Genomic DNA, 21,819 nt, shown 5'->3' on the forward strand with positions numbered 1-21,819 from the left:
CAGATCTCCCAGGAGAACAGATTTTATATGATCAGATCAGAATATACAATCAAAGTAACATAACAAAAGGAAGGTGTTAAAAAAGCTATTTGAAACAAAAAATTATTTTTCTTCCAAAATTAACACTTGGCTTTGCTGTCTTTTTGGAAAGAATATCTGAAAGCTTTGTTGGGTCAACCAGTTGTCGCTAGGTCTTCATGGAAGCCAACCTGGCTGTTTATAAGCCCCTTTTAGGTCTAGAGTCACAGTCCAAATTTTCCTTAAGTCTCATCTTGCTTCTGTGTAGAGATGGGATATCTGTGCATGTAAAAGAGAAAAGAAGAAGAAAGACATTTCTTAGGTAAGTAATCAGGCATTGTCCTAATTCTTGTGGCTTCTGAGGTCTGTTGGTGTAAAATGATTCATTACTTCTTAAATAAAATAAAGTCTAAGGACAGTGGAATGTCTCCTTCTTTTAGGAGTCATTTGAAACATTGCTTCTGTCACCAGTTCTGTAAGTTCTTGTCTCATTCTTCAAAAGAGGGCAACACTCCTTCAGAGGTATTTTCCAATTTTGCTGTAAATCTAGGCTATAGCTCTTCAAAACACTCTCCCTATAATTACACAGTTGAATTAATTCTGACAATGTCCCTTTGGAAAGGATAGCTCTTGAAAAATTCCACTGGTTTCATATTTCACTTGGGTTTTACCAGGTGATAAAGTAAAGCAAATACTCACGAAGAATAAGTCCCTGCTTTCTATAATTTTTGTTTGTAGTATTAAGGAATGTTTTGCTTTGATAGAGATCAGGAAACTCAGTTGGTCATGCTGATGGAATTTAATGAGAAATGTTGCACCACAGTCATGTCACAGTGTGGAGAGAATTCTTTCATAAAGTGAACCACACTGAAGATAATGGAGGGAACACCTAAAGGTAGGACAAAAAGACGGATGCATTCTTAGCATATGGCATTCTCTGAAAACATGGCAAACCTGTTAATAGTACTTCTACAAGTAAGCAGTTCAGACTAAGTGGAGAGGAGTTAACACATTTGCTCCCGTTTTGACAGCATTAGGAAAAGTCTGTTGAAACATTGAGTCAATCCATGCTGAAATTTTCCTGAGCAGCAAAAAGAGCACAGGCAGAGCTCACAGTTTTACCTCCCTCCCAAATATGCTGAGCTTTATTAATTTCTTATGTTTCATTCACCTTCTGGTCATTGAGATGTGGAGGAACTTAACTCCGATTTAAATCACCCTCAAATACTGCTATTGTACTGTGCAACCTTTAATAACAATACTTGTTTTTATTTCCCTGTAGTGAGGACATAAGTCCTCTCCATAAAACTTCAATTAAGCTTTTTATAGAAACATCTGTATGTTTTGCAAACTGGAGTCTCCCTGTAGAAGAGTTATTTCTATAAACTGTCCTTTTGAGCTCAGTCACACTCCTGGATTTTATTTTTTAAAAAAAATCACATCTATGGGCTTCATAAAATGCTCTCATGCATGTATAATCAAATTAATAACATATGCATTAGCAAATAAAAATAGTTGAGATGATTTTTGACAGAGTTGGAAACAGCTGAAATCAGGGATTTTGCAGCTGTGTCAAGTGTAATTGTGACCTCTGCTGGGTTTTTAGCAAGATAAGCTCCCTGGCCAGCTCCAGCACGACGGCTACCTCTAGCCAGCGGACCACAACCCACAGCATCAATGTGATGGATGGCGTACAATGGCGATTTATTGCAGGGAAACTTAACATTTTATAGCTTGGGGTCACTGTGTTACTCCCATCTACATACGTCACACCTGGGTGCTATTGGCTAATTACAAAACACTTACTATCCTAGAAAGAGGGGTGGGTTATTGGCTTTCCGTCACATCCCGAATTCTTCCGCAGCGCCAGGCCCTAACTACAACAGACCTCTAAACTCTTTGCACCACTCTTCTCCTTAATTTAGCTTCCTGGTGTTAAAAGTCATCTGTTCCAGACTGTCTGCATTCATTGAGAATTGGTAGTGCACAGTGGTTTAGCACAAGGCAGTCTGTCAGCATGCTGCACTGCGCAGCCTGTGGATCAGTGTGCCTTGGCCTTTTCCCAAGTGCAACCCATGCACAGCAGAGAATTTAAAACTGCCTGCAGGTAAAGTGAAATTAATGTTTTCTAAATTAGTCAAAAAAATTAGGATATGGCCCCAATAGGTCTGTTCTGAGCCAGGATAAAATAGTAGAAGATGTCAAATTTTGATATGACAATATAGTCAACATTTTCATTGAAGTATCAGGTTTGGTTGTAACCTCTCTTGTGGTCCATATGTGTTTTCAGCACTCAGGATTGCTAATGAAAGCAGTAATGCTGGACTTGGTGTAAAATGGCTGAACGCCATCTAACTTCTACATCAGCAAGATTTGAGGATTGAAACAAAGTACAGCCTTTGTGTAAAGGCTAAATATTTGTGTCTTTATTATTGTAAAATTTTGATATATGATAGATTTTTTCATTTATTTATCTGATCAGTTTGCTTTGTGAAGGAGGGGGATTTATTTCCAAAAATATTAGATTATTAAGCACCACAGTATAAACATGAAGTTTTTATCATTATCTTCCATGACTGTATTAGTAGTGTGGCTGGAAAAAAACTTCATCAGAAACAACCTCTCCCTTCCTCTGCCAAATTACCTTTTGCAATTAAATGTGGTAATTTCCTGAAATATTTCCTGAGAATTTGTGAGCAATGACTATAGAGAAGAAATTTGTTTAGTGAATCATTAGTTGCTAATTTTTCATTTATTCTGGCCAGACTATCTCCACTCTGTTAATGGATTCAAGATATTTAACAGGAAATTATTTTCAACCAGATGAGTTGGCTGGTCTACATTCTTATAATTTCTGACGATTCAAATTCTTCTTGAGATCAGTGATTCAGAAAGCCATATGGGATTTTTTTAATGTTGGGTACAATATTTGAACACTAGAAACTGAGGTTTCTTAGCTTTTCATTTCCCTAAGCAACATAGAGCTAGATAAAAGATAGACAGTGCCATCCTGTTCCCTCATTCTGCAAAACTAAATATTGTAAGTGGTCAAAATGGAAATTTAAACATCCTAATATGGTGATATAGACAACCTACGAGGGAATGAGTTAGTATCCCAATATGTGTCTGTATACATTTGACATTCTGTAAGTACCAATCTGGTATACTATTTAATATTCATCTGTTTTGATCTCTGAATGCCTGCTAAAATCAAGAGAAAGCATAATTGTTGACTGTTGTTAATAAGCTGGGACAAATACTCTGCAGTTATTCTCTGCAGAGAAGAACAGGTGACTGTTTTAAGTCAGTGCATTTACATGTACTTCTTCAGTAACTGAAGAGATTTTTGACTGTACTAAACCAAAATAAAAAAAACCCCACATGAAAAACAGTACCCTAAAGTCAGATCAGCCTTGGTTTCATTTCACCAGAAAGTTGGTCTGGAACAGACAAGTGTATTGATGGAGCAGAAATGACAGCCATGGGTACGTTTCTCTTTTCCTGGATCTGCGTATTTTTCATTTCAGAGCAGACCCTTATGAAAATGATGGTCACTTCAAATGGGCTGTTGGCTCAAGATGCAATCCTGGCTTTACTTTTGGGTAGATGTGCCCAAAGCCCTTAGCTTACCTCTTTTGATGTCCTACATTCTACATTCTCTTGTCCAGTAGTGTACAAGGAGGGGAGAGACCAGATGAGTAAATCTCTCTAGGGGACAGCGAAATTTGCAGCCAGGGAGAGTGAGGGGGTGAGGCTCCCTCAAAGAATTATTCCTGTAGTACATTTCTATGGTGTATTGCCTGTTTCAAAATACAGAAGGGTCAAAATAAAGTTAAGTATGCAAAATCACACATGCTTCAGTTATCATACTTGGGGACAAACTTTTAGCCAGATTATTTGTCTGGTTGCTAATGTGCTTATGATTTACTAATGTAATTAGTACTCTGAAGAGAGCTTTTTAAGCAACAGGGGGTCAACACCAATTTGTGTGTAGTTTGCTGCCTTTGCTAAGGAGTTAAATAGATAAAAAGAATAGAGAAAAGCCTTTCATAACTGTAATATATATGTGTGTGTGTGTGTATGTATGTGTGTGTGGTTTTCAGGCTTATTCTGCTACTGACTAATGAACTGAATACAATTACAAATATAAAATCAATGTGCAATATTTTCCTGAATAGTAAATCTCACATATCCAGTTGTGGGTATCAGAAAATCCCTTTTTAGAAAAAGTAGATATTAGCAGTATAGCTTGCAGATACTTGCCCGTTTTTTTCCTGGTAAAGTTCAAAAAAATGGCAGGCACTGTGAGGAGGCAATTTCCCATTGAAGACATTGAGTGCCATCTGTAAGGCAGCAATGGTAGCTGCATGCTGTGAACAGAGGAAACCTTTAATTAAAGGGCTATTGAAAAAGATTGCATGAAGCTAATATTTAACAATATCTCCTGCACATTGTCTGTCCACTCAATATTAACGTTACTTGTGTAGCCTCATTAATACTTGCCCTCTGTACTGTTGAACAAATATTGTCCCTTTATGGCTATATAAACTGAAGTGCTGCTGCATGTATAAAGTGTATATATATATGTAAATATTTAAGAAGTCTTAGTCACTTGCAGCTCTTACAAAATTAATGAGAGCTGTTAAAACTTCTTTTAAGAAGAACTAGTGGTTTTGCCTGTTAAGTAAACAGTATCTGAGATCAGATCAGTAAGCTCTTTAGCTGATATATACCCAATAGGTAATGTTATAACAGCAGTTTAGAAAGAGTAGCTTTTTAGTGAGAGCAATCCAAAAATTTCCTCCTCCAATGACAGCATTGGCACATTCTAAACAAAAATATAATATCACAATTGAGTAACTCCCTTCATAAGGCCTTCTAAAATAACTGTAACTTAATTTTTTCTCTTTTTTTCCCATTTACACTTGAAAAAGATGCAGGAAGAAGGAGATTTTGTTTTAAATTAACTTTGTGATCCAGATTTAATAAACCATGAGTCATGATTTTTCCAGTTCCCTGCTCAATCAAGACATTATTACAATGAAAAAACCATGACATGAAGTGGAAAATGGAATGCTTCAGGTTCCAAAGTAGTAGCTGTTAAAAATTTTTAAAAACCTGAAGATATTTAAGGTTAACCAAATAAAAAATGCTTGTAGCTCTATTTCATGAAGGAAATGAAATTTCCTGGCTTTCACTGCATTTAATAACTGCAGAAAGGAAGCACAAGGGAAACAGAAAGCACTCACCGTGGAATATATAACCATTTTTTGATGATATGAAGGCTTTCTGGCATCTAAGATATGCTTTAGAATAGTTTTTAAAAGAATACCTGAAAGAAAATGGGGAAGCAGTGACAATGAAAGAGATGCATGTGTTAACACCTGTATTGATTGTTGCTATTTTAGTAATCTGTCACTAAATGCACCAGATTTATTCAATTGACTTAATTGGTAATTTGTGCCCTGATTAATAGTGGCAGTATCTTTCAAATGAGAAGTGGACCTATTTTACTTCTGTGTAAAATATTTTGGGAATCCCTAATAGCCTCTACAGCTTCAAACAGTGCATTGACACTTACTTTGTGCCAGCAGAACAGTGCAAGAAGAGCACAGTAATGAATACTACCTCATTGTGTGTGTTGCTTGATTGATTTCCTGCTTTCCAGAGAAAAAAGAAAGAGCATATCCTCTGGACTCAAGGGCTTTATAAATTCTGTGGTTGTCTATTAATGTTAACCACTGAAAATTTGTAAGACAAACTACGTGATTTAAATCAATGGCTGCACTACTATGTTAATATAAGGTTGACATGTCAACAAATTAAAATCCTAAAAGTAGAACTGTACCAGTTAGGAAATTAGGCAGAATTAGTCTTTAGCTCCTGGCACATTTTTAATAGCAATTGTTCGTAAAGCAAAGGCAGAGGTTTGAACTTTGTGCCAAGTTTTGCAAGTTGGTGTTTGAAAAATGAAATAAATTGATGCATGCTTATATGTTTATTTGTCTTCCTAGCTCACAGATCCTGCCTGCACACAGCCCATATAAAACAAAAAGGAGGCTCAAAAGATGACAGTGGACGAATGGAGGAGAATGATTGATTAAAAAAGTATATTTTCAAATTTCAGCCACTGTTTTCTGAGCAGAATAAGAAGAAGCAGTTTAGTAATCTCATTTTAGGACTCTCAATAGTGGAATATGAAGACTGTTAGGCAACAAAATCACCATTATAGACATTACTACAAATATTTTTTTTTTAAATTACACATGGAGGCTTACACTAAGTTCAGACTTAATTCAATTCAACAAGGATCTGTATATTATATCGAATTTCTTATAGAGTGTAATCTAAATGATACCTCAATTGTAATGTTAGATTAGGATATTCATGATTTATATGCTCACCATCTCCCTCCCCATTAATCAAGATCTTTCAGTGCTGCCCACCAATATCCCCATAACAACATCTTTCACCCTTCTGCTATGGAATAAGTAGCAGTGTTTACCATATACCCTTTCTTCTTTCCCATCCTACTTTTGGTTTTAAATGGGGTAAGAATTCAGCTTACCTCCCTGCAAACGTGATTTTTGTCTTTGTTTGTGGATCCCGAATTCCGCCTGCAGTAACAATTCTGACAGCTTCATCAGCTTGGTCCTGACACCATGAGTAGCCCAAACAGGTAGAGTGTAATTGTTAGTGTCCTACAGTGAAGAAAGAAAACATGGTGATTTTCTTACTGATTCCTACTGCTAACTGTTATTTATTCTGACACAAAATACTTTTCATAACAAATTCTGAATGTTTCACTCCAGTAACATTTTCTCATTGTAATAAAATGATGACTGTATTTTGCTTTTAGACAGTTGTAGCATTCCTATTTATAGCACCATAGTGCTTAAAAGAAATTTGAGGGGCAGTGTTCAACAAGAAGAGGAAATATAATACTAAAAATTCTGCAAAAAGCAACTGGCATTTTTATGTTATCAGGTGAAAAAATCACTGTATGACTTTTTCAGTCATGTTCTGGGATATACTTTTACTGAAACAAATCCTACATAAACATCAGGATTTTAAGGGCTGGTAGTTCTCAGGTGTAAGAGGAATACAGAGATCAAATAGAAGTATGTATAGCTGTAGTATACTACAAGTATGATGTATAAGGATGAGATATAAATGAAATTCATACCTATTATGGTCTATTGGATACTGTCACAGTCCTCAAGCTAATGTGGAATGGATTAGTGTTTCCTTGGGGATGCATCCCAAAGTATATTAGCGATCACAACTGTGAAAAGGGGAGATATACACAACACTCCTGGTTTGCACTACCCTGAATTCCTGTTTAAACAAGGTTGGTAACTTTCCTTTAGTGTAATGTAACCTTTGGACTGAGATCACCAAAAGGAGTGTTCTTGTAACAAGCCAGCTCAAAGGAAAATGTCAACTACTTTAAGGGTTTGTTTAAACAAGAAAACAATAGAACAAGCTAGGCTCATGATCACAAACCAGCTCAGATCACAATGTTATCCATTTCTCTTTCAATAAATGTGATCTACGTCTTGAGGAAAGAATTGGCTGGTTGCATGCTATTTAAGACAGTTTGTAGGCAAGCAAACACCTCAGTCTCCAAGTTATGTGAGAGTCAGATAACACTTAGCTGAAAGTAACAAATACAGAGAGATGTGTGCTACTTTAGTTTCATGAATTGTATTAAAAAGCTGTGTAAGGACGGTCTCTCTGTATGCTTGAAAAATGAGAGCAGCTTTTATGGCAGATGTCTTAATTGATACCTTCAGAGTCCTCAGTCATTACTATCAAAGACCAAAGCTCATCAAATTTAACACTAGAAGGAGAAACACAATTTTTCTTTTCTTTTTTTTTTTTTTTTAATTCCAGTGTTTAACTAGATTCTTTATGGTAGCAGTGGATTTTGCATATTTGTCTGGTGACACAGGTTCTCAGTATGATTTAACTACTGAAAGTTGTGGTCCTGCATTTGGAAAACATGGAAGGGTGACCTCACTGAAATTACAGTGAGATGTCCCAACATGTTAACATTTCACTTAACTTAATGCCCTGGCTAACATTCTGTTCAAGTCTGCTTTGATCAAAGTTGGACTTTTGCAAAAACTGCAGGAATGAAGGTAAACTCATTAGCATCACACCCTGTAAAATATTATATGTTGCTTCTGAAATCCACCTTAAAACTCCCTCACTAATATCCCAGTACTACTGCTGACCAATCATTACTATTTAAGTTTATAAATAGTTATGCATGACAGTGTAGCAAAAGCTGCCTTAAAAAATAACTTTTTAACTCAAAACTCTTCAATTTTCAGTTGTGTCAGCTAAGGTAAGTCTAGACTTTGAAGTGGGACTTCTTCCTAAATTAAGAGCAGTTAGGATTTTTTTCAAATCATGACATTTCCAGACTCTGGAAACCAGATACCCATGCCAGTTTGGCATCACAATACCCCTTTCATTATAAAATCCATGCTTTTTTGTGATATGCCTGGTACCTTTGCTTAGAACAAGCTTCCAAACTTGCACAAATAGCAGTTTCTGTCATTCCAATGGCTGCTTAATTCCTGAAAATACTCTGTGCACTGCTGGCCATGTACAAATAATGACTTCTCTTGCTTATACAATTTGCATAAAATCTTCATGGAAGGATGCTTATGTTTCTTTGCCAGCAACGTATTTTTATCCCTGTGTATCTCCTACTGGGGTCTGGATGAGTTACAAGACAATTTTATCCAAAAGTATGCTTTTGCCTAATTCTCCATATGCGGTCACTGGCTGGATTTTGAATATGAAAATCCATTAGTTTGTGTTCCTTCTAGTGGTGGATGACCCATAGCAGCCTCACACATAGAGTGTTTACAGGATTTTCAATAGTAAGTTTGATGTTAATTGAGGGTTTCTGGGAAAGAAGCTGAAAATAGTCTGTTTAAAAAAATTTTGAAGCACAGATCTGCAATCTTTTTATGACTTAACAATAAAAAAATAAATGAAGTAAAAATACCAGGTTGAAGGAAGGAATTTCTATTGGACTCAAAGATCTTAAGGGTCTTTTCCAACCTAAATGATTCTATGATTCTATTTACCTCATATTGTAAAGTGTCAGAGAGCTTCCAAATCCTCTCAGTAGTCAACGTCTTCAATGGGTATCCTGTATGAGTGGCTAAAAACTTCAGAAATTGCTGGAATACAAAAACCACCAAAGTTGTAGCATTGAGGGCCTTTTTACATGATTTCTACACACTGCCATACTAGTACATAAGAATTTTTAGAAAGAAGTCAGTCTTTGCACTTTGCACTTAAACAATGAACTGTTGCCTAGATGTAAGAGAATTTGGCCTATTCATTTAGACAAGGTTGGTGATGTTAGTTCAGATTTGAAGTATGGTGATTGTTTATGCTTGGTGGAAATATTTAGAAGGAAGTAGAGGAAACATATGTATATATATATATATATATGAAGTCTGGCAGAAATCCATAAAGTGCTTAAAGAAAGTGTGATAAACATAATTATTCTGATATTGGTAGTCAGGAGAAGGAGCAGTATGATGTGAATTTTACAAAATGGGAAATGTGATTTATTTGCATATAATACCCAGATGCAGAGCCACAGATGGATGATTGAGGTCAGTGGTGAAAGATAATAGAAAAACAGGCGAGGTTCATAGTGTCCTTTTGAATACATGTGTGAAGAAGAAGGTTGCAGTAGAATAAATATAATTATATAGTCTTGCAAAGGTTTTGATGGTGGAGAAAGAAAGGAAAGGATACCGTATGAAGACAAGCAAAAAACACAAGAGAACACCTAAATTAAAATTTTAGGTGGAAAACATGCGTAGGTACTTGAGGAAAACACTGAGACTGTTAAAGAAATTCTGGGGAATTGAGCTGAGAAAATGAATCTGAACTCACAGACTTATACAGGCAGAGATATCAGAGGAGTTGCTTTACATGGGAGTAAACAGAGAGAGGTATTGGAATAATTTGAGAGGCACTGTCACTGATTTTATCTGAAGAGGTTGGTTTTTTTTTTGCTTAGTCTCCTGGAAACTAAATTTTTGCAAGTAGGTCAATAATTTCTCTTTTCTAAGACTTGCCATTTTCAATTGTTGGGAGTAACCCAGTCCAGCTGGATCTGTAATGTTGTAATTGTTTTTTGGATATGTTGTCCACACCCACTGTGAAGATTAGAGATATGAAAGGAGAATATTAACTGCTATTTTTTAATCCTGTGTGTCAGATGATGTTGAAGAAGTGATACACTTTAACTGGATTTCCAGAACTGAAAATACTTCACCTTGTAGTGCTTGAATTGCCTTTGGAAATCCCTTGTTGCAAAGGTTTCTCTCAGAAGCTCCTTGTATTTTGGGCAGTGTGAGAAAGGTAGGTATAGCAACTGGAAAGAAAATTGCAAAATTCTAGTTAGGCAAGGTGCATCTTGTTCTGCAATTCAATATACCCTTACAGGATTGCTGTTCTGATTGGCTGCACTAGTTAGGACAAGCTGAAAAATAATTTGGGAATGTAGTTTCAAGGATATTCATCTTCAGGACTCTAGGAGTCACAGTGATGACTACATACAAAATCATCTTTAAATGTTCAGAGGAGTAATAGCTGCAGTAGTTCAAGGTTAAAGGATTCATTTACACAAGATGAAATTTGTCCTTTGACAGAAGACTGAGACAAGCCCTCATGAACTCCTTTGTTCTTAGCTTCTCCAGGGATGATTTCATTCCTTGTATTCAGTCTTTCTTTAAACACACCATCACATTTTTACAACAAATTACCAAGCATCAGCTGTACTGCAATAGGAGTCTTTGTGCATACTCAGCTGCATCGAGCTATTTAACATAGCTTCGTTTAGTTCAGCTACATTGTAGAAACTTGTCAACTTTCTGTAACTTGGTTTTGTCTTTCATTAATTGAAGATATATGAATGTTAAAGGTTACATATGACTGGAATAACTTAAGAATTTGTTATTTCATTTATATATATTTATATATGTAAGCTAAATTGTGTTTATTCTTGTTTTCTGTTAAATTTAAAGCAAAAGTTAAAAATTGACACTGAGATATTATTAGTGCTTTTCTCTAATGTGTTTTTTGTCCTTTTCCCAGTAATGTAGCTCCATCTATATACTCCCAAAGTTAAAAGAACTTTGAAAAGAACTTGAGAGTTTTGAAGGGCTAATTAGCTCGGAATGCTTCACAGAAGTACCTCAATTTTTTAGAAATACAATCTATGTATTCCACAAGATGGGAAGGTATCTGTCAATTATAGCCATAAGTTCATGAACAGGCATAACTTCACCAATAAAGGATGGGCATTTGTTTTTTGTTGTAGGGTATGGATGTAGTACCTACACCTATGTAGTACTACGGATGTAGTAAGGATGAATAAAGTTAAAACACAAATAGTTGAAAAAAGTATGAAAATTGTGCATATGTTCATGACTTTATGGTTTGTTTGAATAGACTTACTTGTTCCCCTAGATGTGAATGAGGTGCAGCACCAGCTTGCTGAGTTTGCCATCTGTGCTGATACTGGCCAGGTATTCTTGACTGTCTGCTGAGATATCCCCACCTGTGACAGTGCCAGAAGCAGCTCCTGGCTCTGTGCCTGGCTGTGTGTGTGAAGAGGAAGACATGTCTCCATACCTTCCATCTTCATGATCTCATCACCCTGAGGTGAGAACCATTGCTCCATGACCTATCTAATGTGATTCCTTTGTCATCACAGACTGTATTGACTAGACTTCTAAAGCCCACACAATTTATCTTGCATCAAATGTGCAAACCTGCTTTCGCAAACCAGGACTTACACTGCACACTACTGATCTTCCTAACATTTTATTACAGATTTTCCACACACAAGAGATTCCAGCCCCAGTCAGCTGCACAGCTTTGCCCTCTAGGACAAGTACATGCAGGCTACAGAGCTGCTATCCACAGGATTCCTTACAACTCCAAAGTGAGGAGCTGAGGAAGGGAGATGAATAACTACATTGCCCTATGAACCCATGCTTAAAGCTCTGAGTCCTCCTTCCTTTTCCCTTTTACTTTTTTCACCAATCCTTGAACTGCATGCACTGACCAGCAAAGTGCATGAAAAAGAATCCTATAACTCAATTCTCACCATAATGTAAGTCCCAGAATGATTATCTTGTGTTTTCTGTTGGCTGTGGACTAAAAAATACTGAAGCGCTAGTGAGATTAAGTGTTTTCTCACACAAAGAAAGTAATTTTTCATTAAATTTAGGATTAATCTACTTCTACAGTGATTTACTCACCTTATAAATTAACTCTTTTTCTCTATACCCAGTACTCCCATTTTTCTTTCTCTTTTGTTAAGATCATGTCTCTGACACATAAATCCATTCCTGTGAAAATCTTGCCAATAGTTCTATTCAGTTCATTAGGCGTTTCTTCACAATGCTTGTAACAAAGCCTTTACTTTCATTGCCTTTACTATGAACTTTTTGCTGCACCTTCATCTCATATCCTATGTACTTTACATACGATTAAGGGAAAGCAGACATCCCTAGTTTATACTCACATTATCATGCGACAGCGGCACTGTGTGAACTGGAATTGGCTGCCAAAGGATTCTGGGGTTCCAAATCTGACTCTGTGTTGGTGGGTACAGTCCAGCAAGACTTGCCTGAGCACTCATAAGTGTGTGATCACAGTCAGTGCTCTGAACATAAATCTGAAGGAAGAAAAAAAAAAGAAATATTTTGGAAGGTAATATCTTAAGGCTTACTTTATTGTCTTCTTGGTAGGAAAAAAGGGGCTGGTACTGGGGAAGTTGTCATTAAAATGGAGTAGCATGAAGAAGGACTATGAGAAAGAAGGAAGCGGGAGAAAGACTGCAGCTGGAATACAATTTTGCTGGGCAACTGAGCTGCAGCATGGTAACAGTTATCTTAGGAATCTTAGTAGAGAGCAAGAGATTGACTCGATTTGACCCTCTAGGCTTTGGGACATCATATGAGTGCTGAAAAGCTGGAACCTAAATGAAAACTGAGTTGTATCTGAATTCCATATGGAAGTGTAGCATTGGAGGTATTTGACATAGATGCTCTCCCATACAGCAGTAAGGGAGCTGAAACTATGTACAGCCTAAAAAGCCCTTCATATGGTTTTCAGTTAACCATCAGGATAAAAGCTGAACCACAGTTTCAGGGATACTTTGGATTACATTTACTTCAATCGGAAATAAATTTTCTCCAGCTGCACCAGGTTTAGACTCTTATGCATCCAGGAAGTCCTATTAACAACCATGAAAAACATCTTCCTGCCCAGATCCAGTACTTGCCTCACACTGCTTGTAAACAACGCTCAGGAAATGAGAGTATCTCCTCCGCATGTACTGGCCAAGCTCATACTGTTGTTGTATGCCAAGCTGTAGAAGTAACACAAGAGCGTAAGAGGCTAAAGAAATGTGCTATGCATCCATTCTTACAACCAAAAAAGAGTGCAGTAATACTTGATATTATTTTAATAAAGGTTTTTTTCCTTTTCAAAGCAAAGTAGGAAAGAAGAATGAGAAAAAAGGTAGTAAAGTTGCTGGATGTATGGTATTAGATAATGTTAGATATGACTCCAGGTGGAAGCAGCTTTCTGTTTTGCTCTATGGAAAACTATGTGTATGTTTATCTGAGCTAGTGAGACTTAAAGAGATGTTCCAACACCATCTGTCTAGTTTCTACTCTATTACTGTCTCAGAGCTGATTAACTGGGAGTGCAGATAGGACAGCCACCTGTCCATGAAGACACATCCAGGATATGAATCCCATAGAGTATCACCAGTGATTCCTTATGGAGGCTACCGTTTTAGCCTGGTCAAGATCTAATTTTTCAGAATAGAAGACTTGAAGTAAAAGTCTTCCAAGACATTTTGCTGCAATAGTTAATTATCAACAGTCTGAAACATTTGATTTTTGATTCTTGCCTATGTTCCCAACTTTCAGCCACTGAATCTTGTTACACTTTTGAATAACATTCACCATCACAGATGTTATTCACAGTTAAATAATAATCCATAAAATGGAATCAAGTCACTTTATCTCTGTCTTAAATTAAACTGATGACAATTCTGTACTCTCAAAGCAAAATAGATTTTCCAGTCCCAACATTTTAGTAGCTCTTAGCTGAACATATTTCAGTTTACCTACATATTTTTGTGAACACGTGACATATGAATCACAGAATCATGGAATCAGCTAGGTTGAAAATGACCTCTGAGATCACTGAGTTTAACCTATTACTTAATGCTACCACGTGAACTACACCATGGCACTAAGTACCATTTCCAGTCTTTCCTTAAACACCTGTAGGGGTGGTGACTCCAACACAATCACACACAATGTCCCTGTAATAGTCTCTATATTGCCATCTTTTTACTAGTACCTGGTTCCATTTTGCTCATGTAATCATTATTGTACACTGGGATCTCAAGTACAGTGATTACTCATTGCTTCCTAAAGCAATTTTCTAAGTCATGGGATCAGAGGATAATTCAGGCTGAAAGGGGCCTCAGGAAGTCTCTAGTCCAACCTCCTGCTCAAAGCCAAGTCAGCTATGAGGTCAGACCAAGTTACTCAGAACCCACTGTGTGTGCATGTGATCACCTCTTTCTTTTGCTAGGATTGTGTATACAGTTTCTTAGGGTATATGTGTGGTTTAGGCTTCTGTCCCAACTTGCCTAATATGCATGTTGTTAAGTCCTGACACCTGGGTCTTGTAGTCTTCCATACCCTGGAGCAAGATGGCATGGATTGCTGAATTTGCATAGCATTTATATGGAATGATTGAGTCACAGCTGAGTTGGGAAGCTGGTCTGCTACTCCTGTTTCTTCAAGGGGGTTGACATGAGCAGAAACAAGCCTGATTTTGCTTTGGAGATCAGTTTTGCCTCCTAAGAGTAGTGGGGAAAAGGAACCCCTCAGGCAGTTTGTTGTATTCTGATTTTGATGGGGACATGGCAAGCTCCCCTAGGAGAGAGACCCCTTATGCACATAAGGTCTGTGTGCCTAAAGAAGAGCCACACCTCACAGTCTGCCTCCATGTGCACTGTAGTCATTTATCTGGGACAATCAGATTTCTGGCCCTTCTAAACTACTTCGGGGAGACTGCCTGATTCTGAGTACTGGACAAATAACTAGCAGCTTTTTTCCATCCAAATAACATCTTGGACAAAAAGAAAGCACAAGCACCCAGACACAGTGGGTCCTTCTCGTGGGAGGAGGGCAGAACTGGTGTTAAAACCACTCAGTGCCCAAGTTTTGCCCTGCAGACTGATAGTACACTGCACCCTTGGCTCCATCTGTAAGAGGTGGCAGCTAATAGAAGTTACTGTTAAGGCAAGCACAGTATCTGTCAGACACAGTATCTCTGGTTGCTTCAGCTGCTTCTGGTTACTACCAGCAGCTGATTCCACAAATGCCTGCACTAAAAAAACTGAGTTTGAAATCAGATTTCTTGGGCATTGCATGAAAGAAGTTACTGCTAAGATGGATCTTAACAGTTCATGAGTTAGGAAGCACCCCTATTCAGCAAAGATTGAGGGAGAATTGTGCCTGTAAGCACTTCCACCACCTGCTACTGATTCTGATGCTACTGCATTCTGCTACTGATGGTTAAAGCTTCCTCTGTAGTCACAGGTGAACTGAGATGGTCACCAGTGCCTGGCTCCTCCCAGAAGACCCTAGACTGCAATCAAAGAGCTCAACATATGCTGACACTGGACCAGAACAGACTGGCTCAGCTTTATTTAAAATTAGTGAGTGCTGTTGCTGTGTTTTCCAAGTTCTTTGGCTGTCCTTAAGTGGCAACTTACTAAGGGCTTTATCCAGGTGAAAGCAAAGTTCCAACCCCCAGATATCAACACACCATCTTCCAGTATTTCAATTCTTGGCCCAGGTAAACAAACTCACCTTGGTAAGTTGGCCATATCCCTGTTGTCTTGCAATTTCTCTGTGCTTATCAGTTGGAAAAAACTCCTGTGGGGTATGATCACCATGGCGAAATACCTGATAAAATAGATGAAATTGCTTTTATGTTACTGGTATTTTTTGTGGTAATTATAACTAGTGTAGTCACAAGGAATATGCAATGACAGTGAGTACAGTATCTGACAGATGCTAAGTATGTTAATGGTGCTTGCCTTAAGTCTAGACAGCTACATTTCCTGTTTAATCTATTTAGACAAATAGAATTGGTTCTTTCCTTGATGTTTGAGAATAAATTAGCTCAAGTAAATTTTTGCAAGTTATAAAAACTAAAGGATACTCTATTATATTTTAAAGAGGTTTAGATATTTTAGGAGGTATAGACCATAATATTAAATAAACAGAAAACCAGAATCATGTAAGTAATTTTGCAGAAATATTTGAACATTAGTATATTTTTGTATGACTAAATTGGAATTCAGAAAGAAGAAAACTAAACTCAAGATAAGAGTTCTGTGGCTGACTGCTGTGAAGTTCTCTGACTTGGAAGAAATTAGCCTTAAAAAGTTATATGTTGGCTTTTTCATCACAAGAGGTGTCAAACGTGTTATCTAATATGCAAATAGAGGCTAAATTGTTGTTCTGAAAACATTGAACCTGTTTTGGAATTTCACTTCAGATAAAAGATGTATTTATAGGTATTATAAATCTATATATAGATATTACATCTCTCTATATAATATCTATATTATATATTAATATATTATATAGTTATATATATTTATAGATATTATACAAATCTATATATATTTAAAGATATATTGGATATTTTTCATTTGTACTATGAATTCTTTGCTTTGTATGTGTTGCAGCATAATTCCTGTAATTATGTGCTATATGACTCTAAAATTTTACCACCAGATTTTTTTCTTTTTATTTCTTAATTCCAGCGGGGAGAAATTAAATCAAAAACTGCAGGACAAAAATTATATAAATGATTTATGTGTGTGTGATGTTCAGAATAAGATTCAGGTTTCCTGCAAACAAATGGTACATCACAATCATTGCAAATAGCATTAGCTTCACAGCGCTGGTTTCTGTGTTGCTTCTTCAATGTCATTGTACACTAGTTTGAGTTTCACATACTGGAATTTACTTTGCATGTTAGTCCATTGAAACCACTGAAAAAGTGGAAACTCTTCCATGGTAAAGAGGGACTTTGCACAGTTGGTATTTAGTTATTAAATCCTCTTTCACATTTTGAAACTGAATCCTGTGTTATTTTTCTCTTAGTGCTATGAAATAAGCATTCTGTATCCATCCAGAATGTAAGTTCATCTAGGAGTGCACAAAGAACACAAAATTATAAAATCTTATTTAAAATTGAGATTTTTTTTTTTTTTTGGACAATGCAATAATGAATTTTGAATATGGAGGAAACATTTAAATACTTGAAAAGGTACCCCCTCCTCCCTACCCTAGAGTACAAGAAGAGTAGCAAGTGACAGTAAATTTCAGTAAGTGAAATTTTGAAGAAATTTTCCATACTTACTAGGGACACAAACTTCAGTTTTCTTTTAGCTGTTGTTTGATGAAGAAAGATGCAGAAAAGACAGAACATGAAACACAGACTCCAAATTCCACAGACCAGCTGCCTTGCTCTCATCCTGAGGGTAGTTTTCAACTATTTTGCACACCAAGGTCCCTGGCTGGATGTGGTGATACAGTAGATATGTGGCTAAGAGAGGTGGAGTCAGTTGTGCGTAGTGAAATCTGAGAGTGGGCTGTGAAGTTGTTGTCTCCTGCCTCTCTCCCCTTCTAGGGTTAGTGCTTTTCAGGGAACTTATGAAATGAAAAGTGTATTTCACATTTGTACTCCATTTCTGTGTCCCATGTATAGCATGGAGTGAAATCTCTGAGCCCTCTAACTCCTGCCCCTTGCAAGACAGGTGAATGTAAAGAGAGAGTGGCTGTGTTCTATTATTTAACTAGGATTTAGTATGGGTCAGTCAGCCTTCCTAAATATGAAAATGCTGTGGATATTTTACTGTATGCAAAAGAGCTACTAAACCATCTGCATTCCTGGTGCTCACAGTCTTGTCTGAACACTTTGTCCTAGAAGGCTAAAAGGAGCAGTGCTAAAAAATGTCCTTTTTATAAAGTATCTCTGAATTTTCCCTGGATTTGGCTGTGATTTGTAGGAGGAATAAGCAACAGAAGGTTTTGGTGCAAAGGAACAGATATAAGCCTAAGTTAATCACAAAAAATATAAAGATATATGAATGAATTTTTGATCTCTTTAGTAGATTGACTCTTTCTATTGGCAAAGCATGTGACACTGTTTTCTAGAACTGTGCCCCAAAATTTCATAGTTAGGTAAATTTTTAATTTTCAAATTTCTCTTCTTGCAAACACTCTCATTGTTATATATGCATATTTGAAGACTTGTTTTTGTCATTTCCCCAGTGTATTTTAAATAAGGAAAAAAATCTAGCTCAGAGACACCATTGTGAGACAGGATTGATCTTGCAAGTTATTGGTCTATGTTCAGTCCCATCCATGTGTTAATGAAACTCCTGTTAATATGTTAAAATTGAGGGTGATTTCTTAGTCATCAGAATCTCTCTGTAAGAATTTAAGAGAAATTACTGAAAAAAAAAATATGATGTTGCTACCTGAAAAGGTTATATAATCTCAAACTAATTTAAGGCTCATAACGAAACTTTTCTTCTGATTATTAGATATAGACTTGTCTAGGAGGAATGGTTCTCCTTCCTGACATAACAATGTTGTGTCTTTCACATCTGTCAGAGGTAAAGAGATTCCTCTGTGAAACATCCAGAGGTCACACTTTCATTTTTGCTTTCATCTCTGACAATTTTAAGAGATTCAGAAATAGAAAAATATGAGGAGATACCCACATTTGTTGAGAAAGAAAATGCCTTTATTTTTTTTATTTTTTATTTTTTTTATAATTTGGAGGCACCTTGGGGGAGATATGGGTCAACTGATGAAAACTATTCACACCCTGTACATGTTATACCTCAAAAATTTCTCTGAAGAGTCTGTGTTATGCTGTTTCTAGAGAACATGGCGTCAGACAGTACTCCTAAAATACACTGCTCTGCAAGACAAGATTTTTAAATAGACCAGCTCAGAAAAAATAGGCTAGTTCTCAGAATTGCAAGGTTCCATTCAGGTTCTTCATATACTGTAGATATGTCTAGGAGGGACTGCAGATCTTCAACAGGAGCAGAAATACTTAATTTTCATCTTTTCAAGAATCCATTGTCTCACACTTTATGTGAGACTTCTGTAACTAGGAAGGTAAAATTACTCTTACTTAAGGATGACAAAATATTGGTGTAAAAATATTAATGAAATGGAAAAAAAAATATTAGTGTTAAACCTGATACTTGCTTCCTTTGATGTGATCTTGATGCTTCTAATTCTGTGAGAAAAGACATGTAAAGCGCTGGAATTGTTTTTAAGTACACCATGTTGATTAATTCTGTTCCTGTTGAAGGTCACAGAGGGAGAATGAAATAGTGTGCTGTGCTGTGGTGAGATGTGTGTAAACTATAGCTTTTCCAAAGTCAAGCTAACTGCTTCTTTAATATGCTTGCAGCCTGTGTTAAAGCAACAGCTGAAGGTGGAAGAGGAGAAGATAATAATAAAGGTAATAACTGTACCTCTCTCACTTCCTTGGGAGTACAAAGGACAATATATGAGGTGTAGATCACATGCCTTTATCTTACCAACAAACTTGATGAAATATTTACGGGGTCATGATAACCATAATATTACTAAGCAAGTAAAAGTACTGCTTTGTGTTGTGTTCTGTACTGTGATATCTGAAGACTGTGTTAAGAGATGCTGCTGGATCTTTGACATTGTTGAGGGAATGCAAATATTCATTAACATGTTAAAACGTGTTAAAAATTGCTGCATGGTTTAAGTGGTAGTATTGTATTTGAAAGCTTACTAACCCAAAGGACAAAATTTGACCCTCTACCCCCAAATTACAATATGAAGAACCCTTTCCAGGCTGTGATGCTTACCCGCTCCCCCCACTTTCAAGTGCAGAGTTAAATCTGCTTGGTATGTAAACACAGGGTAGGATTGGACTTGCAGCTTGAGATGCTACTTCTTCATTGACAGTGGAGAAGGGTCAGAATTGGTTATAGTGATAAGCATGTTAAAAGAAGACTTCAGTGTAGAATTAGGTGGGGAGAAGGAGGCAGGTGGAGGAGGATTTCAACCTGCCCACCCTGCCTCCCCTTCTTTTCCCTGCCTGAAATAATTGATGGATTGTTATTCCAGCCTTTGGTGTTGAAGTCATAATTCTGTGGCTTCTGCACAGTTTTGATGTCCATGTCTTCTTCCATGACTTTTCCTCATCTTCTTTTCTCAGCTCCAATCAGATCAAAGTTATACGTGTCAAGAGAGCCCAATGTTTGCTCTGGTATACAGTGTACCTCTTTGTCTCCTGCTTCCACGCTATGGTTAAATGATGAAAAGTGATGGTATCATTTCTTCAGCTGCAATAAACTAAGTCAGAACAACAAAAAAAATCCAACTACAAGCCACTGGTTTAATAGGTAAATAGATAGGAATCAGCTGCTTTTATTTAGCTAATGCTTAACATAGACTTCTTCAGTCCTTTGTGTTAGGAAAACAATGTCATGTCACCGTGCCTTGCCTCAGGGACGCACTACCCCTGCCTCAACATTAGCTCTGCCCCAACCAGATACACATTTTCTGTTAATGATTTCAGTGCTGGCATGCAAGAATACTCATGCAATAATACTCTTTTCTGCACATTTTCAGACTGAGTTAGAAGTATGTCCAGCTGCTTTGAGGAGTTGGGTTAAGGCTTGTTATGAATATGAACAAAATGGAGTACCTTTCTCCTGCAAATAAAGTGATCTCCACTGCTAGCTGGGGCTCTTAAGAGCTGTGCATGACATCCTTGTTACTGCTGGCAGAATACATCATTAATTGCCCCATATTCTCTGATCCTTCCTTGAATTGCAGCAGAAAAGAGGAGACAGCAGTCAGTGTTGGGACTTGTAAGGAATACAGCTGTGGCTGTTCTCAGTCCATTCAGCATTCTAGACAATTGTCTTCTTTTTGGGTTCAAAGCTGCACTCTTGATGTCATCTGAGACAAAGTACTTTTTTTGCACAGTGGCCAGCTTCTTTCCATTACACTGATGCACATATAGAGTAACTGTTTAGAAGCTGATGAATTTATTCCAGATATATTTTCCTTTAGGTTTACACAGCTGTTCTTCCACTGATGATGTTCTCAGCACCTTCATCTGGAGTTTTTCTGGACTGTAAAACTTCCTTCTCTCAAGTGTGAACACTTTCCAGTTCTCTATGACTCATCAACTTTGTGGTCATAAAATACACTGACAATTAAAATGCAGTTTGGTAGTTGTGTTTTAACATGATTACGATAATATCCAAACAAAGGGATAGCTGACAGTATTCCACGGAGTGGTGTTGCTTGTTTTGGTCTTGGGCCATCAGTGAGCCACAAACCTGAATTTTGTGCAGTGTGAAATTACATTATTCTTTTTTTTCCCCCAAATTCTGTGAACAAATTCAAGTAACCTTGCTTGAGTGTGATGGATGGCTGTATCCCATAACCAGACTGCCACTGCAGGAAAGATGGGTTGTAGCAAATGGCGAGGAGATTGAGGCCTTTACACTACACTGTCCAGTTATTTAGACTTGCCAATGAGTTGTGTGGACCAACAGGATCATGTTGTTTTGACAATGAGAGATGAAATATTACTTGTACTGAAAGAACATTTTCT

The 21,819-nt window shown here is 37.0% G+C and overlaps 1 protein-coding gene across 1 annotated transcript; it reads right to left on the reverse strand.

Annotated features, from left to right (window-relative positions):
- Positions 1–773: 773 nt before the first annotated feature.
- Positions 774–17,671, reverse strand: LOC102101511 (prostatic acid phosphatase-like). The gene is made up of 11 exons (XM_005519001.2): positions 17,545–17,671; positions 15,978–16,073; positions 13,358–13,444; positions 12,596–12,748; positions 10,337–10,435; positions 9,126–9,221; positions 6,587–6,719; positions 5,268–5,350; positions 4,282–4,388; positions 3,649–3,818; positions 774–907 (listed from the first exon to the last, which is right to left on the reverse strand). Exons 1-10 carry the CDS (start codon positions 17,656–17,658, stop codon positions 3,662–3,664), a joined length of 1,125 nt encoding a protein of 374 aa, XP_005519058.1. The 5' UTR covers positions 17,659–17,671; the 3' UTR covers positions 774–907; positions 3,649–3,661.
- Positions 17,672–21,819: the final 4,148 nt, after the last annotated feature.

The sequence above is a fragment of the Pseudopodoces humilis genome, chromosome 1 (assembly GCF_049639895.1).
Source record: "Pseudopodoces humilis isolate 2021_Gansu_Grassland_sample_001 chromosome 1, ASM4963989v1, whole genome shotgun sequence".
NCBI classification, from domain to species: domain Eukaryota; kingdom Metazoa; phylum Chordata; class Aves; order Passeriformes; family Paridae; genus Pseudopodoces; species Pseudopodoces humilis.

Excerpts from the sequence above, each read along its gene's own strand:
- LOC102101511 (XM_005519001.2), bottom strand. The coding sequence starts at position 17,658 with ATGAGAGCAAGGCAGCTGGTCTGTGGAATTTGGAGTCTGTGTTTCATG. Across the intron at positions 13,445-15,977 it reads GATATGGCCAACTTACCAAG|CTTGGCATACAACAACAGTA; the intron begins GTGAGTTTGTTT and ends TTACTTCTACAG. Across the intron at positions 9,222-10,336 it reads GGCAATTCAAGCACTACAAG|CAATTTCTGAAGTTTTTAGC; the intron begins GTGAAGTATTTT and ends TTTGTATTCCAG.